Raw genomic sequence first — 22,367 nt, forward strand, 5'->3', positions numbered from 1 at the left:
TTATGACCAACTCTGCCTGCTCCCTCCTGACTTTCATCAATGCCCTCTGAATCAACGAGAAGGGGGAAATGCATAATTCCTTCCTACACTCCAATCCTGAAGAAAAGCATCTATCCCCTTCGCCTCTGGATCTGGTCTCCAACTGTAAAATTCCTTCAGTCTGTCCGCAAATAGATCTACCTACAATGGACCCCATCTCTTCTGTAACCTCATAAAAACCTCTCTGTTTAACCTCCAATTGTTCACATCCTTAAGATACCTTGAATACCAATCCGCTTCTACGTTGCTCAACCCCGGAATATACTGAGCCTGAACCACAATCTCCTTCTCTAAGCAAAACTTCCAAAATTCTTTCGCTAAATCCGCTAAACCCTTGATCTCGGGCCCCCTAACTTGTTCACATACTTTACTACCGACAAATTGTCCATCTTCAACAGAACACATTTCACCTGATCCCTCAGGAAACTCTTTACTGCAGCAGACCCTGCCAGAAACTCCAGACAACTTATACGCATCTCTCTCTCCTTCTCTGACCATTGTCCCCCTGTTGACATCATGACACATCGTGCTCCCCAACTGTGAAGACTCGCATCCAACTCTATTTCTATCTCTGGTACCTCTCCAAATATCACCCTGCCATTCCAGGCATCCAGGTTCATCAACTCCCAATTCAACTCTTCTATCGATTCCTGATTCAATAATATCCTCTGAGAATACTTCGCCCCTCTTCTCAAAAGATAACCCTTCAACCTCTGTAATGAAGAGGAGCTGAGAAAATCGCTTGAACTGATGCTGATTACAGACCCAGTAATCGTGCTAATTGTCTCAATGTAATCCATTTTGTGCTCCTCACTCTTTTCACTTCCTTTCTGATTTTCCTCACTTTCACCATAGGCAATTTCAACACACATTCCAAAGTCTGTATCTGAAACCTAAAAATTGTATCTCTTGCTGAGGCACCACACATAACTTCTCTTTGTTCACCACAAAGCCTAAATCCTCCAGTACCCTCACTGCAAACTCTGTATGCTCCCTTGCTAATTCCTTCTCTTCCGCCATGATCAACACATCGTCTAGATAGACAATCAAGCGTATCCCCCTTGATCTCAACCAAGCTGCCACCGGCCGCATCACGTTTGTAAAGCACCATGGGGCCGAAGTCAACCCAAACAGGAGACTCCTGAACCTCCATAACTTTTCTTTCCACCTGAATTGCAGATAATCTCTTTGCTCCTCGCACATTAAAATAGTAAAATAGGCATCCTTCAAATCCAATCTGGTCACCCAATCTCCCTTCCTTAATAGATTACTCAACATATGAATGCCCTCCATCTTGAAATGATTGTAAGTAACCCAATCGTTCAACTCTCTCAGATTGATTACTGGCCGCATTCCTTTCTCCTTTTTTCCACTAAAAATATATTGCTTATGAAACCTCCTTTTACTTTCTTTGCTGTTTCTATTGCCCTTTTTTTCTCCAATGCCTCCATTTCTTTCGTTACCATGTTCTCCATCTCCTCTGAGAACCTCAGAATAATCGGTGGTCTCTCCTGCACTGGAATCTGTAAGAAATCTATTCTGTAGCCCTACACTGTTTCCAAAACCCAAGGATCCTGTGTTATTTCTTTCCATCGCGAAATAAAATGGGCTAGTCTGCCGCCCAACTTTATTCGGATAGAAATAGGGTCTTAAACAAAGCATACCTGAGGCACCCCTTGTCCTCCTCTCCGATCGCATGCCTCTCACCCTGCTTCGTTGCCTTTGTGGGGAAAAACTTCCCTGCCCCCATCTTGATCTGTAGAAACTTAACCAAAACCAGTCCATAGGGTCTGTTTCCTCTTCCAAAGTTTCCCCTAGAAACACCTTGTTCACGGCTTGGGAATCGACCCCACATTCGCCCGGCCACGCCAAAAACTCTCCTTATATCTTTCTGTGCCTTCTCTAATGAACTAAAAGCACCCACATATCTGGACATATCCTTCACGAAATCATCGCCAAAAAGTAATCCGTCACTACTTTCCGCTGGCTCTTAACTTGCCAGATCAGCCAACTTCGGGTCTATTTTGAAAAGAATACTCTTCCTTCTTTCAATGCATAAAACAGTGTTCGAACTACCAAGAAGGCAGATAGCCCTATGGACCCATTGACGCATTTCTGCTACATCAATACCCGTATTATTGGAATGTGCCTCCTCGCACATATCAAAAAATGTTGTCAGTGGCCCCAAAACGTCCAGGAGCCTATCCGAACACACCTTCAATCCTTTTTCCAAGACCTTTTCTAGGGTCTTTCCCAGATTTATTAATAAATGCCATCACTTTCTGGTCGAGCTCGGGCGTATAAGCCACATTACTATCCAGACTTGGCCTAGGGCATTCGCTCCTCATCCTTGTCCTCACATCTTTCGGTATTTCCCTTCTAATCCAATACCGTACGTATTTGGCGACATGCTCCACCGGAGCCCATTGTGGAGAGATTGGATGATGTATCAAAAGCGGATCAAACATCCCATCCCCTTGAGGGTCAAGAATTTAATTATCCTCTTTCTTCACCTCCCCCCCCCTCTCTCTCTCTCTCTCCTTTCTCCTCTTCAGTGTAACCTACTCCACATCCGATTCATCTATACTTGAGCTACAAGTAAGTTCAACATCACCACTAGATGAACTTGAGTCACAAGCCACCGCTGTGTGTTTTACTTTATGCGCCTTTATTGCGCTCTCTTTCGCCTTTCTAGCGGACTCCTTAAGAACCTTACGTTCTTTCCCCTTCTTCACTGTTTCAACATACTTTCTCTTTTGAGTTTTCTTCTTTCCCTGGCTAGAACCTCCTGCACCCACATCCATTTCCTCAGTGGTCCAGACGTTCTCATCTTCGCCAGACCTTTGTCTTCTGTGCATTGTTTTTCCTAAACTACTTTTAAAAAATGTGTCCAGAGATGCTGCCATCTTCCCAAACATTTTATCCATATAACTTCATTTTCTCCTCAAAACTTCCCTCTGTACCTTCTATTTTACCACACAAATGAGTTATTCCTTCAAACTCAAACCTAATAAATAACTACTTCCAAATTTATTTTCAAACTGCCCACAAATCTGCCTTAAGCCACCTTTAACCTATTTATAAACTCCTCCTCACCAAACAAAAATAACTTTCCTCCAACTGTCAAATCTCTCTCCTCTCGTAATAAATCTTGACCTGCACCTGAACTCCTAACCAAAGTCCAACACAATTTCACTTGCTTTCTGTCAATCTCCGTCTTATCCCAAAATATGGCCAACAAAGAACTCCTTTAAATCCAAATACACTTTCCCAATCTTCCAAAATGGCCGCCGTACGTTATGTGCGTACAGCGTCCTTCCTGTGCCAAAATTAAGCCATACATCAGCACGCTACCTCTGCACACGCTCCACTCCTTCCCCATCACAGAAGCTCGAGCCATGCCTGAGCCTCGCGCTACACGATACGCGCGCCCAGTTCATCTGCCTCATTCAAACGGTAAAATTTCTCGAATAACTACGCCACATTTCTAACACATTCCCCCAGTAAATACACTCGTTACACCAAAATCCTCAAAAACAAAACTCAAAGGAACGCTCTACTTATAAATAATACATTCATGTTTTTAAAACCTAAAATAACTCCATACCTTTAAAAACAACTAATACATTCTGTAATTCCTCTGTAAAATAATATTCACATACCCTATGCAGACGTAAATACAAAAAAAAATTTTTTTTTATGCAAACAAACTTTCACTAAATTAAATAAGCAAATGAAACTATGACTTATCTGTTGTCTGAGCAGCAGCAAAAGAGGAAGATGGCTGCCAGTTCTGAGAGTATATGCATGTTCAGCGTACTAGAAGTTATATGTATTCTAAATTCTAGTGCTTTGTTGCTGCTGTTTGGGGAGCAATAATAGGGATGATGCATAATATTGGCCTCCGGGCCTTGCTATGAAATTCCACTCACACAAACTTTTCAGGATTTTACTACATTTGTTGGACCGTCTGCGGGATATTTTTGTTTTCCCTTTGGACTTGCATCAGCAGCAAACATTTTCCAAAAGATGATTGATCACTTTTTAAAAAATGTTTAAGCAGTGTCCTGGCATTCAAGGGCAATATTTTAATTTGTACAGAAGGTCTTGAAGAATATGTTACTGTTCTGGACTGAGAGAGATCTGACAGTCAGCCCAGAAACGTGCTAACTATTTACCCAAGAAGTAGACTGAGTCATACAATTTCATCCACAGAGTTCAGACCCAAAGCATCACCACCCACAGACAAGAATTTGTTATAGTCATTCCTTGGTTTTTGTGAATATTATGTTTGTTTTGGTATAGGGCATACCTTAATTGTGCAACCACTGAGACTTTCACTTAGAAAGGGCTCAAAGCTTGAATGGTCTGCACAGACAAATGAAGATTTTATGGAGGTTAAACAGCTAGCGCAGTGGTCTTAAAACTTTTTGATGCCGAGACCCCCCGTCAAAATTGGTTAGGCATAAGGACCCCCCCCATACAAATATTTCTAGAACCTGGTACTCCTTATCATTTACAACCATAGATGTTCTCCACAGAAACGGTCAATCTGCGGTTGCACCTCATTAGTACCAGTTTAACACCCAAATATAGCAATAAGCAACAATAAAAAGTGACCAGTGCAGCGTTACAAAGGGCCTTCTACTGAGCGGCAACACCTGTTGCTGCTTTTAAGTAACTTTGGAGTCACACTTTTTTGGGTTGTTAAAATTAGCAGATTATGCGGCAGATGATGGATTATGTGGCAAATGCAGCAAATCTATAATTATGCTAAAATCGCTGCAGCGCAACAATCCCAGTGGGCAGTGGTATAATAACTGTAATGCATGGGCTGCAACTTTATTGCACAGCATTAGAGGAAAACCATACTATATTTCATGGGATGCTGACGGCTTGGCATTTACAGCTGCATGTAACTGGAGGTAGCTGAACATCATTTATCATAATTAAAACATACAATTTACATTCATTAATGATTAACTGTAAGGTCCAAGTAGTATGCTTTATTTCCAGGGTAGGAAGTGGTCCCTTAAACTTCCTTTATACTGATTTTCTAAAAATGTTTTTATTTTTAACATTATAAAAATACATTATAAAAATCATGTTTTGGAGGGCTGGAGGGCCTTGAGATTCTGAATACCAAAGCTGGGTCAAAGGTGTAGCTAAAAACAAAATACCCTGTACGTTTTTAGGTCTTTCACCGTCAGGTGGCTACAAATAAAATAACAGGCAGCTTCAATGAATAATGAATAAATAAAAGTTGTTACTCAGTGGAAAATGCAATATAGTACATTATGAAACCTCTATTAGTTAATGCACTGCAAAGGTATATGTGAAATCCGAGAACCACAGATTTAAAATCTTGGATGGTGCAGTGGAGAATAGCAACTTTATTTTATACTTGCATTACACATAGTGTAAGATCGACCACTACAAAATGTGCAAAATGTTTTACGATAAAATGGTGCCTCCAAAAATATAGGGGCCTATTTACAAGCCCCTCGCGCTGCCGGGTCATCCCTTTTTAAGACGCTCTGGTTGCGCAGAGTGCAGACCCATATCCACGAGGCCACGCAAAGTGACTTTGCATGGCTTTTTATGGCCTGCAAGGTATGGTGTAATGCAACGCTGCACTGTGTCAGGGGGGCGTTCCATGGGCACTGTGGTGGCTTTTCCCATGCAACACCCATGGGGTTTGACACATTCTCAGATTTACAAGGATCTGTAAACCTGAGGATGCGTCAAATCTGTACGCCGCCCCGGGGGGTGCGTAACAAGGAGAAATATGCACAACTATTTAATCTGCAAATGTAAAGGATTTGCAGATTAACTTGTTGTGCACATTTACACTTCTTTCAAGCCAGCAGCACACTGGCAGAAAGGCATGTTTAGCTGTCTGCCTGGCTTCGATTTCACAGCACAGGAGAGTCCCTAAATAACACTACAGCCGACGCATTTTAACTACAGGAATTACCCATCTGGGACGTTGTCTTTTTGCAAAATGAAGTTCGCGACCCCATTCCCATGACTCCACGCCCCCCCTGGAGGTCACTTCCCACTGATTGAAGACCTCTGAGCTAGTGGTTGAAGCCCTTGCTTTAAATCCTTTCATTTCTGGAAATAAATGCATCATCAGTGTTGAACCTAGCCTATGTGCTCTAGGAGCAGTGGTGGAACAGTGGGTTAAAGGCAGCGAACTTACTGTTGCTTCCACATCCAGGAATTTCAAAGATCCTGAAATGAAGAACAGTGCCACAGTGCCATAGTGCGAGGGGCCTAAGCTGTTCAAAGATTCAAAATCTAATTTGGAGTTCATCATTTCAAATTTACACAGACCACAAGTCAGCAGTCTACCTTCTCAGAGGTAATGGTTTGGGCAACGATTCAGTTAGGTCGATCAGGCGTTATTGATGCTCCAAGATTATGTGAGAGAAATGTGTACAAGGAGGGAAAATATTCAGGGTGGATTGCTGTCCAGAATGTCCTTTTTAGGTCTCGGCTAGCGAAGGCTGCGCTTGCGCAGTTTTGCTCGCGAGATTTAATGACTTGGAGAAGAGGGGCTTGAACCCGCCTCTCTTCTCTCCTCTTCTCCATTGGCTGGCCTCTTGAATACTGTTCAGCCATTGGAGAAGAGGTTTGTCTCTCCAAACAAGCCCCGTCCTTTTCGGATTCGGGGGCGTTTTTTCGATTATTTCTCTTTTTTAAAAAACGCCCATAAGACAGCGAGTCTACGGCATGTCTTGCTCACGCTGCCTACACGCACCAGTCGGCTCTCTGATTGGTGGACCTTGTCAACCAATCAGAGAGCCTACTGGCCCCTTGTGCAGGCAGCATGAGCAAGACACGCTGTAGACTCGCTTGGTGTCCACCCCGCTGGTTCGTGCCCCCCTGCGTGAGGCTGACGCCAAGAACACCTGGGATTAGCTGAGTTGCTGGGATGCCCGCGGCAACCGGGAACCAAGGCAGAGTCCGCCTGTGTGGACGTGTAATGTACCGTCAGGCTGCTTACGAATATTATTATTTGCTACGTACATGTGCTAATGACTGTTTGTGAAAAATCTTATTATTATTATTATTTTTGAGTTTGTTATCGGTGTCGTGTTATGAATACTGTTGCTTCGCTTCTCTGCCCTTCCAGTAATGCCCGCGTCCCTTCCTTCCTTACACATGCTGCGCAGACTGCGTTTCTCGCCTCCCTCTCGCGGCCTGCGCTCCCCTCGGTTCCCCCAGCCTCCCCCACTCCAGTTTTGCGTCACTCGCTGTAGGAACAGGAGTGTCACCTCCGGGGCCAGAGAGCGGAACCTGTTTCCCGGTCACTGCCGAGGCCGCGGTTCGGAGCGGCGCACTTCGGCGCAGACGACCCCTACCTGAGGGGAAAACGGCGCAGAATAACAGGGAACGCGCGCCGTCCGTGAGACAGCCAAAAGTCAGAGAAGGCGGGGAGCTCAAATGTGTGGAGCCGGGGAATACAGCCCCAAGAGCACCTGCTGCTCACAGCACTTCGAAGCTCCACTCGAGTCGTAGTAAGCTGTGGAAACAGATTGTTTGTCACCACCAACCTTATTAATAATATTATTATTATCTCCAGAAACCCATCTGTCTCGCTTGAAGTCATCTGTGGCTGCTTTAAATGTGCCACGCGGACTCCGGACTGCTCTTCTTGACCCCCTGATCCTGTGGCTGAAACCACGGACCCGCAGGGCGCAGGCACGGGCAGGATGCAAGTGGTTCATCTGTCACTTCAGCTCCAAGAGGAGACGCAGAAAAGACAGCTGAAGAGTGGGCGCTTATAAGGCCCGATGATTACATTGTCCTAAAGCGTGGGGTTCGCCCGTTTCTAAGCTATACCTATCGTGACGGATAAGGTAACTCAGGCACTAAGAAATGAGTCCAGGATCACACAATGTGCAAGTGGACAGTTCTCAATTAGAACATAGCCCGCATGTTCATTGCTCAATGTGTGAGAGGTTTGAAAGGTGTGCACTGATTGGCCCGGTGCAGGCGTTAAATGAAAAATAACCATTACCTGAATTTAAGAAATTGGATCACCCTCACCACGGTGCAGATTCCATGTGCAAACATATTAGGGCATATATTTGCGCAGTATGCTTTGTGCTCGATTTTGCCCTGTGCGTGCAAAAATAGGATTGTGCGAATGCTTTAAGCTCATTTTGCTTCCCTTGTACATTTTTAATATTTAAGCGGACAGCTTCCAAGCAATTGCCGACGCTACACCAGAGCAAACACAGTTTCCATTCAGCTCGAGTGTCACTAGTGCAAACAGGGACACAATCACGTCCCACTGACCCCAGAAGGGTTCTTCCCAGGATGCATTTCTCATGGAGATGGTGTTATTCTTATCCTACTCCAAATAATGGCGGGTATACCTCGGAAACGGAGGCATTACGGCTCTTTATATTCAGGACTGACTGACTTCTGAATGTCAGTGTTGCTAGACAGCCAGATGCTCTGCTCCCAGTGCAGCGGTGGGGGCTAAGGCCCCTCCCTCTCGCATCCCGGCCAGGGAAGCACAGCTCTCATTGTTCATCAGAACTTCCCAATAGCCGGCTCCGTTTTATTGCCTTGCACTGTTGCCGTTCAACAACAATTGACTCTATTTTATATTGTGTTGACAGTCGCAGGAGTTCACAGGACGGGGTAGGCTCGAGCTGCACATTTGAAGGTTGTTTCTAGCTCGATAACCCTGTCTAGATCAGATCCCGAGACAATCAGTGCCTCGAGGAAGACCTTTCTTGACCCGGAACTGGAAGCAATCTCTGCACAGGCTGTCTTAAGTATCTACTGGCAGTCTTTTATTCTGTATAGCCTGTTCAACGTCCTACTTCCTGCCTGAAACACCTGCCCCCTTCCTAATCTATTTATAGAATTATTAATTTTATATATAGCGCCCTGTTGCCCGAGGCATAAATGCGCTGCACGTGTCACACAGACACCTGGTAACAGTACTGCAGTACACAGAAGCGAGACATACGTTTATAACACTGCACCTCCGGGGAGTGGCCTTCGAGTCAGAGGGTACGTGGATGTATTACTGAAAAGCCGTTTTTTTCTGTTTTCCTGAACACCAGCAGAGTGGGGGCAGTTGTAGTTCCTCGCAGAGGGAATTCCGGAAGCAAGCAGCGGCACATCAGAAAGTGTGTGTGTGGCTCTGTGTGTGTGTGCAAATGCAATAGGTCTCGCATTTGAGAGAGATTAAGCTACTGACATTGTAAAAAACAAAAAGAATGTCGTGAGCAATGACAATAGCTCTAACTTTAACAATGCCGAGACCATTGCATTGTAAATGCTTGTTAGATGATATATTAACAGATGAGTTGCACGATCATGCGTGTGTGCTAGCACCTGTGAATGCACTTCATGAATGCATTGGAGTTTTTTCTTAACCCGACTGGCTAGTAGCATCTGAAAAGGATTTGTTGTTGTAGCAAGCATTACGAATGGATGGACTAGAAATAGAGGTCTATCAGGAGAAGTAAAGGCTTCTGTACAAGTTGCCTCAGAACTTACCTTTGTCCATGGGGCTGTATTGAGACAGGACTTTTTTATACCTTCTTTGGGGTTGTATATTGGCTTATGTTTGTTCAAGATAGCCAATTGGGGTGTCTCAGACACCTGTAGGAAACTGAGACAATACTACTGGTGGCCGTCAATGGATGCACTGATAGGTAGCATGGTTGATTTGTATTCTCAACTTTATACAGTTGACGTGTAACAGCAGAATAATATATATAAGTCATGACCATGGACATAACGTACATCAGTATATCTTACAACCCTACCATTCGACAGCGACAATATTGGTCCATGTCAAACACCATCACCAGCTTCATCCCTTTGATCCCATGTTCATTTCCAATGCGTAGCATGGTTTATAACGTTTCTGAATGTTTGCCGTCAAGTAAACACTGGAAAATTCATGAAAAACTTTTGGTTCCTGCTCCACTTTCTGGTGATGATCATTGGATCTCTTAGGTCCATTTAGTTTACTTTCTACAAATATGAACAACTGGACTGTTTTCATTATAATTCCAAGTGGCTCTATTATCTTTTTGTGGAATCATCTGATACAGAGTTTAATCAATTTCTTGATTCACATTTTTTGCAATGAAGGGTCTCATAAAAACGTTGTTACAGTCAATGGCACCAATTTTACTGTAGTTTTTGATATTACACAATGTGAAGCATTTGCATGTTGCTTTATAAAGCCCAGCTTCCAATGGTCTGGTGAGGAGATTTAATCACTTTCTTAAGAAGGTGTTTAGACAGGTTTAACGTCAGGTTTTGATGTGATGATCAGAATAGCTCTTTCGATCCACTGATCTATTCTGGCTTGGTCATGAACGAGTGTGGGAGTGATTTCAATCTGGAGGAGGAACATTTATGAGAAGTGTTCTGACGATACCGATGTGCATATAGGAGGAAATGATGTTCCTCCAAAACCTTAAATGACACCAGAGTGGACAGAGCGCAAACGACTGACCTCTTCAGAGATGTAGTTCTCTTCAAAGCGTCATTTGTTACTCAAGGACTCAATGGATACATAAGCGAGGGTCTACAGCAATCTCCTACTCAAGATTCTAGCGAAGTTCTATGGCTCTGAAATGTACTATTTTCTTTTATATTCATTTTCACTCTACATATTTCTTCCTTAATATAGTAGGAGGGGTGTGGTATGTGTATTTTTCACTATTATGTCCATTACATCCTTAAGTGTATTCATGTTACAATTCAGAATGGGGATAGGAGGTTCAGGAAGCTTTCATAATATTTTTACTATGTCAGTTGCTGTGGCGCTCCATGTCTTGTTGGCCTGGTTGTCCCCTAGGGGTCTCTTATTTGGAGTGAAACCTTCCTTCTCTCATTTCACTGGCCTCTTGGGTCCACACTACTGCACAGATACTTCATTCCTCTTTTGTTTAGTCACCTGCTCTGTTGGGGGCATGATTTTGGCTGAAGGTCTAGAATAATATCACAATAGACACTGTTGATAGCCTGACTGTTACTTTGCTGGAGTCAACGTAATTGATGCAATACATGGACCTAAACAAGTATTACCGGCTGTGTGAGAAAGGCCTTTTACCATTTTGTTCGCAGCCCAAAGCACGTAATGAGTCTACAACTTTGCTGGATTGATAGACATTTTCCGTCTCTGTCCAAATGTTGAAATTTACCCATACAATTAGGTCCTTTCTGTCAATTAGAACCCTATGTGACCCATTCCTCTAGCCTTTCAAAAAAACCTGAAACTTCACTGAAGGGTACCTGTACAATAGAATGCAACCCATACTACATTAATTGATTACTGATTTCTAACAATAGCATCTCTGCCCCTGTGTATTGATTACATGGCTTATTTTTATTTTTTTATTAGTTATGAAAAATTACGTCTATACCCCCATCACACTTTTGTTTGGAATTGCATCTATAAATGTTGTAGTGGGGGAGGGGTGTTGAATAACCTCATAGTGATACTCTTTGTTATTTTTGGAACAATCTCAGGGTTTCTGAGGTTAAATTCAGAATTTGTTTCATTTATGGAGGACAGACACATATGTTCCCTAACTTTCCTTTAATAGCAACAATTAGCTTTAAACCCAGCTGACCGAATCCCTTATTCTTCAGTATACAGCTATCCTAGCCACTATCCCCTAACAAGCATTTGCAAAGCAATAGGTCTTGCAATAGCGAGATTTTGAGCTATTGGCACTGTAAATGACAATACCTTTTGTGTTTAAAAAACCTGCAATAATAAATGGCATTGTCATTTACAATATAAATAGGGCTAAGTTTATAAAATACGTGTCCTATTGGGTTGCAAATGCTTGCTGTTTACAAGCGCCCCATGCTGCGCTTTCAATTTAATAGAGGGCACTCCCCCCTTCTCTGTAGAACACTAAGGTGAACACCAGAGAAGAGGGGCACAAGGGGTGCATTGCTGTCCTCCATAGACCACTGCAGGAAGCATACAGGGAGTGTAAAACATGGTATGCACCGAGGTGCACCCCCCCCTCTGGAGACTGCTCTAAGGTGCACACAAGGGTGAGGAACACACAGGGTGCGTTGCTCTCCTCCATAGATCACTGCAGGAAGCAGGCATGGAGCGTAAAACATGGTGTACATTGTGGTGCACCCCCTCCTCTGTAGACCACTGCAGGGTGTACACACAGAGAGGAAGGCCTGAAAAGGAGCACTGGCCCTAAAGAGTCCCCACCTGCTGCTCACAAATGAGTTCCACTCTTGCGGTGCCTGGAGCGCTTTAATAACACGCCGATATGATGCGCGGGGGAAAAGGTGAGCTGGGCAGCAATGCATTTACAAGCCTCATTAATGCACTCCGCGCACTAATTGCTATCACCGGCTCCCAAAGCCCCCACCCCTCTTCCCGCCCCCAGGACAGGCAGCAGCCAGCTCTCATAACAAACCCAATGAAAGATTCAACAGAATGATAATAACTCCACATTCCCCCTCAAGCAAAGTTATAGTTTCTACCCGCTGACTTAACCCCCCGTGTGCCGGGGCACATCAGAGGAACCTTCATATGCAAGGACAGATGGCACAATCAGCAACTCCTCCTTGGGGAGTTGATGGGGGGGGGGAGGAAAGGGTGGTGGGGGGGCGTGTCGGGAGCAAAAGAGGGCAGGGGGATAGGAATAGAATGAGGAATGAGTAAAGAAGGAAGGAAACAGACAGAACAGGGGGTACCAACAAGCCCACCCAGCCCCCAGCACCGGGGGCGCCTCCTCCCCCCCTGTACGGTACTAGCCACTCCTTTAAGCGCGTGCAGCTCTTGTATTTTCAACCTGCGTTGTTTCAACATTTATTTACAGGGCTCATGAGACTCGTCAATAACACTGTTGTGGGTCCAAAGGGTTGTCATACCTAACACGGGGCCCGATTGTCACAATTTGCGGTCACCACGGGACTCCGAGGTGCACATAAAACTGAGATGTGAGTGCATTACACGAGCTTTACCATCTAGCATAGGTACCGCACAATAACAAGAACAACGGACACAACCCACCTGTACATAAAAGGATGGGGGTTATGACGCATGCATTAAATGATTTAACTGTATGCTGAATTAGCAACTGAAAACGTTATTGTAGAATGAAATTGTGGCACTAGGATGTCATGGAGGCTCGAGGTCATACTGAAAAGCGCAATGACGAAAGAAGAGCGCGAGAGAGCCAGAGGAGTGTGAGAGAGCGAGCCAGGGATGCGTGGGAACCAAGGGAAAGTGAGGAGTGCCGGGGGAAGTGAGGGAGAGAGGAGTGACAGCTGACAATGACAGAGCGAGAGAAAGGAGCGATGCTGAACTTCCAGGAGAGAGTGAGCAATTGCCAAATGTCGCCGGGTTAGTGAGAACCAGATGGGAGTAAGTGGAAGCGAAATGGAAAGCAGTCAGTGACAGACAGGTGGAAGAGAGGGAGAGCCAGGTAAACCGGAAAAAGTGACAGAAGGCAGACGAAGAGAGAAAATGCCGGGGGAGTGAGAGTCATACGGCGGGAGTATGGAGAGGCGGGCGGGGAGTGGAAGGGACCGAGGTGTGCAAGGTAAACTTAGGAGAGGGACGTAAGGGGTGTTGGGCGGGCGCAAATGAGGGAAAAGGAAGCACGAGGGGCGGGAGAAAATGAGGGAGAAGGAAGCACGGAAGAGCTGGGGTATAAGTGAATCAAAGCCAGCCGGGGGGAGGGAGTGTTAAATAGAAAGTGGATGGAGCGCTGGGGGAAGTGAAAGAAAGAGTAAAAACTGGTCGCGCGGCCGTGAAAGTGATTGCGTTTGCGGGCTGTAAGGGTGCCCGCAAACGATGTGCTTAATGAGCCATGACGAGAGAGGAAAGCCAGATGGCGCCTGTGCTCGTAACTGTGCGCGTGACCGCACGCTCTTGGCCACACAAAAAGCTGTGGTCAGCTTTTTGAAGCCCACTTACTAAAAGTCTTGCCAGAGCATCGCATGCGCTGGCTCAAGCGGGACCTAAAAATTACCTGTTGACTTCCCAATTAGTTTATTAACAATATTTTTTCTATTTTTAAGTTTATCAGCAAAAATTAAATTAATGGCCATTTGTAATGTGGGACCATCTAAAGCAAGTAAAGTGTATTATCTTCTTACTTGAAATCTTCATTTTTGATGAACTCAACAATGATATCCTTCTCAGGCTGAATCTGTAGCATTTTCAGTGTCAAGCATAGGAAGGGTGTAGGTTTTATATTCCCACCAAAAACACCACCAACATATTTCAGCTCCATGGCTTTGTCTACAACCAGCTCAGCTAAAAAACAGAAAAACATCAAGGTCAGTCTTGTTGACAAATCAAATGCCTTTCAACTTAACATGTGTAAAATGCTTTGGTGTATAAATAAAGTAATTACAATGCACACCATAAAAACACAGGAACTATAAATACAAAATAATAGCCACACAATTTGACAAAAACTAAAAAGTATTTTATTTCAGCCTGTAAATTAATTTACAATATCAGGTAGTATAAACATAGGCCCTAATCATCTAAGAATAGCCACAAGTATCTCAGCTGCCAGACCCAATAAAACAGAAACTAAAATGTTAAGTTAGTCAGTTAATTAACCAATTCAGATAATACAACTTAACACAGTTACTTTTCTTTGCACAAAGCGTAACAAACTTTTATGGGTAGTCTTTTTAATTGGATGGACACACAAATAGCCCATATAGAAAATATTTAAACCCATTAGTTCTTGATAATCAATGAATGTCTTAAGTGAATTACTGAAGAGAAGACTTCCATTAGTTCGCTTGATGTTAATAACACACTGTTCTGTCTAGTAAAGAGATGAATCAACCTAGAAAGAAGGAAGTGATGAAATCTGGGAAGGAGCAAAAGAGAGACAGTGGTGTCCTGAATCGAAAAAAACTAACTAAAGGACAAAGCTGAGATATAGCAGGGCAAATAACATTCGAAAAGTGAGGCAAGCAGAGAATGTGAAATCTAACTCTAAAGGAAAGATTCTGGATTTACAAAATGCACTAAAAGCATATAATTCAACCAGGTTGGAACAAAATAAACACACAAGCAGCACACAGTGTCACTTTTATGACACAGGTAGTTCAAAATAAAATACCACATATAAAAATACAGCTTTAAGATCTCTAAACTGCCATTCAGTTATCACAATGCTTCTCTGAAGTAAGTCAGATGTTAACCGCACAGTATTTTATAGCTTTAAATCTGAGCTATTAAATGGCAGTGCTGATTTACAGCAAATCAGTTACATTCCTTAAGCACGGCTTCATATCGTCTTGCCAGCCATTATCAATTGATTGCTCACAATCTGTAAGACTAATTTCCCCAACAAGCCTTTATTAATACCATTTCTAGGAAAGTGAATTCATATTTGGGGTGGGAAATTGTCCACCTCAAAGGAAAAGGCCACCACCTGCTAGATGTCACGCACATAAAGTAACATAAACAGAAGCTCAATCCCTTTCAACTCGACACAAAGCAGTCAGGCTTACATCAAAGCATTTTTTAAAGTCTAAATTTATAAAGAAGGTCAAATTAAAACAAAATCACGTAGATGACACAGTGGAGGCAAGACAATCATATTTATAGTCTATGGGCGTGACCTCACACACAACAGGCACCCACAACATCAGGTAGTCTCATATCAATGGTAAGCTGTAGGCTCCTTAATGTCAGCCCCACTCAAGGTAGAGGCAGTATTTTACAATATCAAGTAGTGCTTCTGTTGTCATGGGATTTTTCTGTTGACCTAGTGCCTCATGTATTTTTTTTCTTACAGCTCTATAGCAAACCAGCTCGTTCAGGAGTGAGTGGTGTTCAATTAGACTGGTCATGGTCTCACTCCCCTCGCTCTGCCTACCAAGTCCTCTGTAGTGGTAGCAAGCAAGTGAATCATCTCAGTCCACAAGGCAATTTCGCCTACTGCTTTATCATCATTTAGGACCGCTTTCAGGAGCCTTCCCTCCGCTAATGCCCATTCCATTATATCCTTCAACCAAGCCTAGTGAGTGGGCATTCTCTGTGAGATCCAGGGTATCGCTATGCACCTTTGCCCATCACCAGCCCCAGGGGGGCAAACGTGAGCGCCATTTTATTCTTCTCGGGGCTCAGAAGGAGCCCCAGCAGACATTGTTTCACCATGGCAGTGAGGTGAATTCTTGTCACTTGTCTTAAAGTCATGATTATCTCTTCACAGTAGTGTTGCATCTGCATACATTCTCAGAACATATGAATAAAGGTTGTGCCATCTATGCCGCATTTAGGCCAGGATGGGGATTATTGTGGGAAGATTGTGTATTAGAGTCAGGTAGGTGCAGTCCACTACCTGGAAATATGTCAGCTTGAACCTCGGGTTTCTAGTTATTGTTTGGACCAACACACAAGCTAGCGCTCATTCCTTATTCAGTAGTTGTTTCCCCAGGATGTCCTCCCACCTTGCCCAGACCACCATTGGGGCTTTCACTCGGTCCTATTTTAGGGCATTGTATAGCCTGGAAGTCAGTAGATGACTCCTGCCCCCCTTTATTATCATTTCCAGAGATGTAAATACCTTAGGCGTGCTCGATAACTCTGTTCAGAGTTCTCTGGCTGTTTTGCTCAGCTCTGCAAATTGAAGGAATTGGCCTCAGCCTACCCCAAAAGCTGTAAAAGCATCAGTGTAGGTTATAAATGCGTTGGCCGGGTATAGGTCTCCTAAAGTAAGACAACCCCCCCCACCTTATTAAGCACATGTCCTATTATTGTCCCATTCCAACTGTAGCAATCTTGTGACCACAGTTTCCCATTCTATAGGCACTCTGACGACAATTGCCAGGTGCCTAATGGCTTGGTGGAGCCCATGCATCAAATAGCAGGGCAGCTTCTCAGTCTCTACCGTGCCCTCAACACGGTCTTTTCCCAACTGTCTCCTTCCGGGCACCATTGAGTCATGTGCTGGAGTCCACCGCTAAGTAGCATACCTTTACGTTGGTAGCCCTGGGCTACCTTACACTTTATCCCTCTTAACATGTAAAAGTCGTATCATAGTCCTCTTCCCAGCCCACATCAGAAAAATGTAGAATTTTCATAGCCTGGTGAGCAGAAAATCTGGATTTTCGCAAAGACACAGAGGCTAACATTATGCAAATCTCCTTTTATTGCGTGCTCGCAGCAACAACAGAAACAATTATGAACTTTTAAAACATTCCAGTAAAGTATATAGTCCAGCAACATGAAGCCATCTTCCTTCTTCCAGTTCTGTGAGCAAGATAAATCCAAACACAGAACTAAACTCCAAAGACAAATGCTCCCCAAAGGTTATTCCAAGGTTTATTCCAAATATTATTATTCAAACTCTTCTCAGTCTGAAAGAAAATAGAAATAACATGCATTTACTGGGTGGGTATTTATGTGGTGGGCTCATCTTAGTCTCTGGGTCTTTAATAAAATTCGGGTTTTCTGCCCACCAGGCTGTGAAAAATCTACATTTTATGTCAGGACACTGAGACTAACATTAGGCAAGTTTAAAGTGTTGTTAACACATTATCCATTGCATTTGCAAGAGTTCTATAGAAACTTTTAAACATATTCTCATTGGACCAATCTGCAGCTCTTAGGATGTCTTGCAAGTCACCCCTCAAGATGTTGATGCACCGCTGAGGAAATGCCCCCCAAATCTAGTTACATCCACATCACCTTTCCTCATTACCTCTTTCAACCATCTTGCCAAGGTGGAGTAAGACACAGCCCTATTAGGCCACCTGTATAAAATCAACAATTGTGCAACACCATTCCTCAAACTTTTTTTTCTTTCCGTACTCTTTCTGACATTTAACCACGCAAAGCCCTTGATTCGACTCAAAGTAAGGGTAGAACATAGCGGCAGACAATGTCTTTGTTCTCCTTTCAATATAAAGACAAACTCCCTCAGACTGATATGGCCTTGCTGGTGACATCCAGAGCCCTTACGTCCTATGCCAGCCTAAATGACACCAGACAGAGTAAAACAGTCAGTTTGTAAGAAATATGTATAACGACAGATTAAAGTTCGCTAAAATCTGTAAAATCTGTAAAACATCCCCAACATCCCACAAGGAAGTGTACTTTGGTGTAGGTGGGTTCAGAACTTGCATGCTATGCATTATTTTCCTAGTCAGTTAGTTTTGGCCAACAGATACTCCACCTACCAGTGTCCAGCTGCTATAGTTGACCTGTAGACATTCACTTTTCTGAAGGACAAACCTGAACCAAACAACTCTGTTAGATAATCGCATGCACTAAATCAGTTGAAGCAGGATCTTAATGCCGAAAACACCAACAAACTGGTTTGTACCATGCCAGTCAAAATGCTTTCCTCGTTCCAGATGCCCACAACTCTGAGCCGGAAAGCATCTCCAGCAAGCCCTGGGATTTCACACTGTCTCTTGAAATCCTCCAAGCCATTAGAACGAATAGACCGTGTTTCACTAGAGTATGAAATTCTCCTCCTGGTCCTACGATTACATCCCTGAATGTCGGTACTAGGATAAGGAAAGTCTATTGCCATTTCCAACATGATTGGAAATCAAGCCTGTGACCTCCAAAGTGGGGTTATCACCACTGCAGTTGCGTGCTTGCTGAAGAACTAGTGGCAGCACGCCAATAGAGGGAAAGCATAGGGTGCTAAACTCCACTAATCCTGCAGAAAAGCATATACTCCCCAAGCCTGTGGATCTGGTATCCAGCTGAAGAACCTCGTCAACTGTGAGTTCAACCTGTCCAAAAGAGGTCCTCTCCGAAGGGACCCCATCCCTCCTGAATACGGAGGAACACCTACCTGTTCAATCTACAGTTGTTGGAATCCCTGAAATTCAGAGAAAACCAGCCCACCACACCATTGCTTAACCCAGGAATATGCTGCGCCACAAGACCTTTGCCAAATCTGAAAGACCCTTGGAACGAGGTCAACCCATCTTGCTGACGTACCTCACTGCTGACACATTGTCCATATGGAGCATTGCACAGCATCTTATCAATCCCTGGCTAAAGCAGAGTATCGCAAATGAACTGCGAACAATTCTAAGAAGTTGATGTGTAACTTCCTCTCTTGAACTGTCCAGCGAAGAGTTCCCACATCTCGCTCTCCATTCTTCTAAACGCTCATTCGACTATCACTATTTACGGTTCATCCCTAAAATGGCCCTCCCATTCCATGCTTATGTGTTCCTGAGCCACCACAGAATCCTTCCATGAATCTTGATCTAGGGACAACATTTGCGAGTACAACAGATTGGTTCATATGCATCTTGTTTTGAGTCTTTGGAGGGCCCAGTAGACCATGGGTCCTGGGAATATTGCCTGAATTGTGGAAGATAACAGGCCCAGAATCCTTGCTAATACCCTCAGTGGTATCTCCTCTCTTCCGAATACTTTCCTCAATTCCCTGCGTAGCTTTTTAGGTCTCGCCTTGCTATCGCGTAAGCGATCGCAAAGCGAGACTATTGTTAAGGGGCTCCCAAAAGTGCTCCGAAAAGCAGATTGCATGGCGAGCACGCGCACAATCACGCGCATCGTGCCACCATGCAATCCGTTTGGCATCGCACTTCAAAGGGTCTGCTCCCCCGCCTGGAATGCGCTCCCCCGCCAAGCGCGCGTGCCACACTCCGCCGGGCTGGTCTGGTTGTACTTTCACTTTAGATCGTATTTTAACGACAAGTTAGAATCCCCTTCTTATTCACTTAAAGTGGCTTACACATTTTTTTTGGTTAATATTTAGGGCTTTTTCCCCACACAGGACACGGCAACATTGGCTGTTGATTTTTTACAATATTTCTTCCCTCTCTCTCTCCTCCCACTTTTTATCTCTCTCTATGTCTATACCTCTCTCTCTATTTCTGTCTCTTCATTCTGTCTCCTCTCTCTCTCTTTCTACCCCCTTTATTCTGTTTCCCCCTTTCTCTCTCTCTCTCTTTCTCTCCTCTTCATTCACTCTCTCTCCTTTTATTTCTCTCTCTCTCTCCCCTTAATTCTCTCTCCTCTTGCTCTCTCTATTTCTCACTTATTCTCCCACTTGAGCGTCATCTGCCATCCCTTATTCCATTGTTTATCTTTTCTATTTGCTTCTCCACCTTGTTCCTTTTAGACCGCCTGGTTCTACAAATCTACACAGCAGGCAAGGAGGCTTTCCAGCGGTATAATTACAGTGCAGTGTAATCCTAACATGTAATTTAACATTTGTGTCTTTGGCTGAAGTCAGGAATCAATTTATCAAACTTTTTAAAAAGCTGTTTATTCTCACACATTATATGTTACATGCATGTATTTTAAAACAACAGCATTTGTTATTCCCTCATGCACTGCTGTCTCCTGAAACAAGCAGCTGATACAAGACAGGGCAACGTAAGCAGAGGCATTTAACAATGTAATAAAGTATTAATTTTTCATTCCATCGATCCATTCACAGTCAATCTTCCATTCACACTTCTGCACATTCATCTTAGTTAGAGTCCCTCCCCTCCTTATTCGCTCTGAGTGGCTCACAAATTATTTACTGTTAATATTTATGCCTTTTTTCCACACAGGACAAGGCAACATCCCCCCACATTTTCTCTCTCTCTCTCTCTCTCTCTCCCCCTCTCTATTTTTATATCTCTTTTATTCCGTCTCCTCTCTCTCTACCCCTTTCATTCTCTCTCTCTCTCTCTCTCTCCCTTTCTTTCTCTCTCTTTCTCTCCCCTTCATTCACTCTCTCTCCCTTTATTTCTCTTTCTCTCTTCATTCTCTCTCCTCTTGCTCTCTCTTCTCTCTCAATTATTCTCCCACTTGAGCGTAATCTGCCATCTCTTCATCTATTCTTTATATTTTGTATTTGCTCCTCAAATTTTCTCCTTTTTGGGCCTGCGGGTTGTACAAATCTAGACAGCAGGGAAGGAGGCTTTTGCAGAGGTATAATTACAGTGTAGTGTAGTCCTAACATGTAACTAAAATGTGTGTCTTTGACTCAAATCACAAAACGATTTATAAAGGTTTTCCATACCTATCTATTAACACACAATATTTACTAATGGGTGCTTTTAAACACACTCACAGTGTTCCTGCAGCAAGGTCGCGTAACCATTGTTTAATGTTTGTTGTTCAAGCATGCAGACAGTGCGGCTTGTTTGCAATTACATGAGAAATGCTAAATTAACAAGTGTCAGCAGGAAACAGACCAGAGGCGCCACTGGGGCACAAGCCAGACAGAACCATCCTCCTTGATTGCTGTTTTCCCTCAGCGGAGACTTTGTTTGAGATTAATTCCAAACATTTTTATCCCCCATAAGCCTGTCCTTTCTAATGGTCAATCTTTACCACAATGTTGTTAGCGGGATGTAATTTTATCCACAGTATGGGTAAACGCGTGTAAAATAAACCATAAAATAAATTGATGGATTAAAAAACATGTAGAAAGGATTCGTTTTTCACATGGGCACGGCTATTATTTAATTAGGACTTTTGGATTTACTGTGCCACTTTTTACATTACGTTATACCTTGTGCTTTCTCTGTTTTTTTGGGGTGGTTGGAAATATTGCTTTGGTGGTTTGCTTTCACCTTGTATCGCTATTTCGCTTATATTTTTGTCACAAGTTAATTAACTGTATTTTTGTCTCACCCTGTTTTTTTTTTTTGATTAATCAAGCAAAGGACAATGCAAAATTGGAAGTTACTTTTGCCGCGTTACTTCTTCACTCTATTTCAACCCCCACTCTCTTTTTGTCTCTCTCTCTCCCCTCTCTAATTATCTCTCTTCTTCATTAACTCTCCTGTCTCTCTCTTTTTTAGCCCATCATTCTCTCTCTCACCTCTTTCTCTTTCAAACCCCTTCATCCACTCTCTCTCCCCTTCTTTCTCTCTCTCTATCCCCTTTATTCTCTCTCCTCTCCTCTCGCTCTTCTCTCTTACTCACTCTCGCACTTGAGCTCCACTTGCCATTCCCTCTTCCATTCTCTCTCTCTCTCTCTCGTATTTGCTCCTCCGCTTTCATCCTCTTTAGACTGCAGGTTGTAAACATTTACACACCAGACAAGGAGTCTCTCAAGCGGTCTTATTACAGCGCTGTATAGTTATAATCATTAAATAACAGTTTTTTTTTTGCTCAAGGCAGTAATCTATTTAGCAAACTTTTTAAAAGCTATCTATTCTCACACATTCTATGTTACATGGGTGTATTTTAAAACAACAGCATTTGTTATTCCCTCGTGCACTGCTGTCTCCTGAAACAAGCAGCTAATAGAGGACAAGGTGACATAAGCACCCTTCATTCTATGTACTCCCTTTCTCTCTCTCTTTCTCTCCCCTTTAGT

General features: G+C 43.5%; 1 protein-coding gene across 2 annotated transcripts in view; it reads right to left on the reverse strand.

Moving 5' to 3' along the window:
- The window catches only part of PRPF38A (pre-mRNA processing factor 38A), a 288,792-nt gene that overhangs the window by 102,627 nt on the left and 163,798 nt on the right, over positions 1-22,367 (reverse strand). For both annotated transcript variants that reach the window (XM_085602618.1, XM_085602616.1), the window contains one exon: positions 14,176-14,335. In XM_085602618.1, coding sequence (XP_085458744.1) covers positions 14,176-14,312 — 137 coding nt within the window. In that variant the 5' untranslated portion in view covers positions 14,313-14,335. The remainder of the gene's footprint in view (positions 1-14,175; positions 14,336-22,367) is intronic.

This window comes from Triturus cristatus, chromosome 4_2, assembly GCF_964204655.1.
Source record: "Triturus cristatus chromosome 4_2, aTriCri1.1, whole genome shotgun sequence".
NCBI classification, from domain to species: domain Eukaryota; kingdom Metazoa; phylum Chordata; class Amphibia; order Caudata; family Salamandridae; genus Triturus; species Triturus cristatus.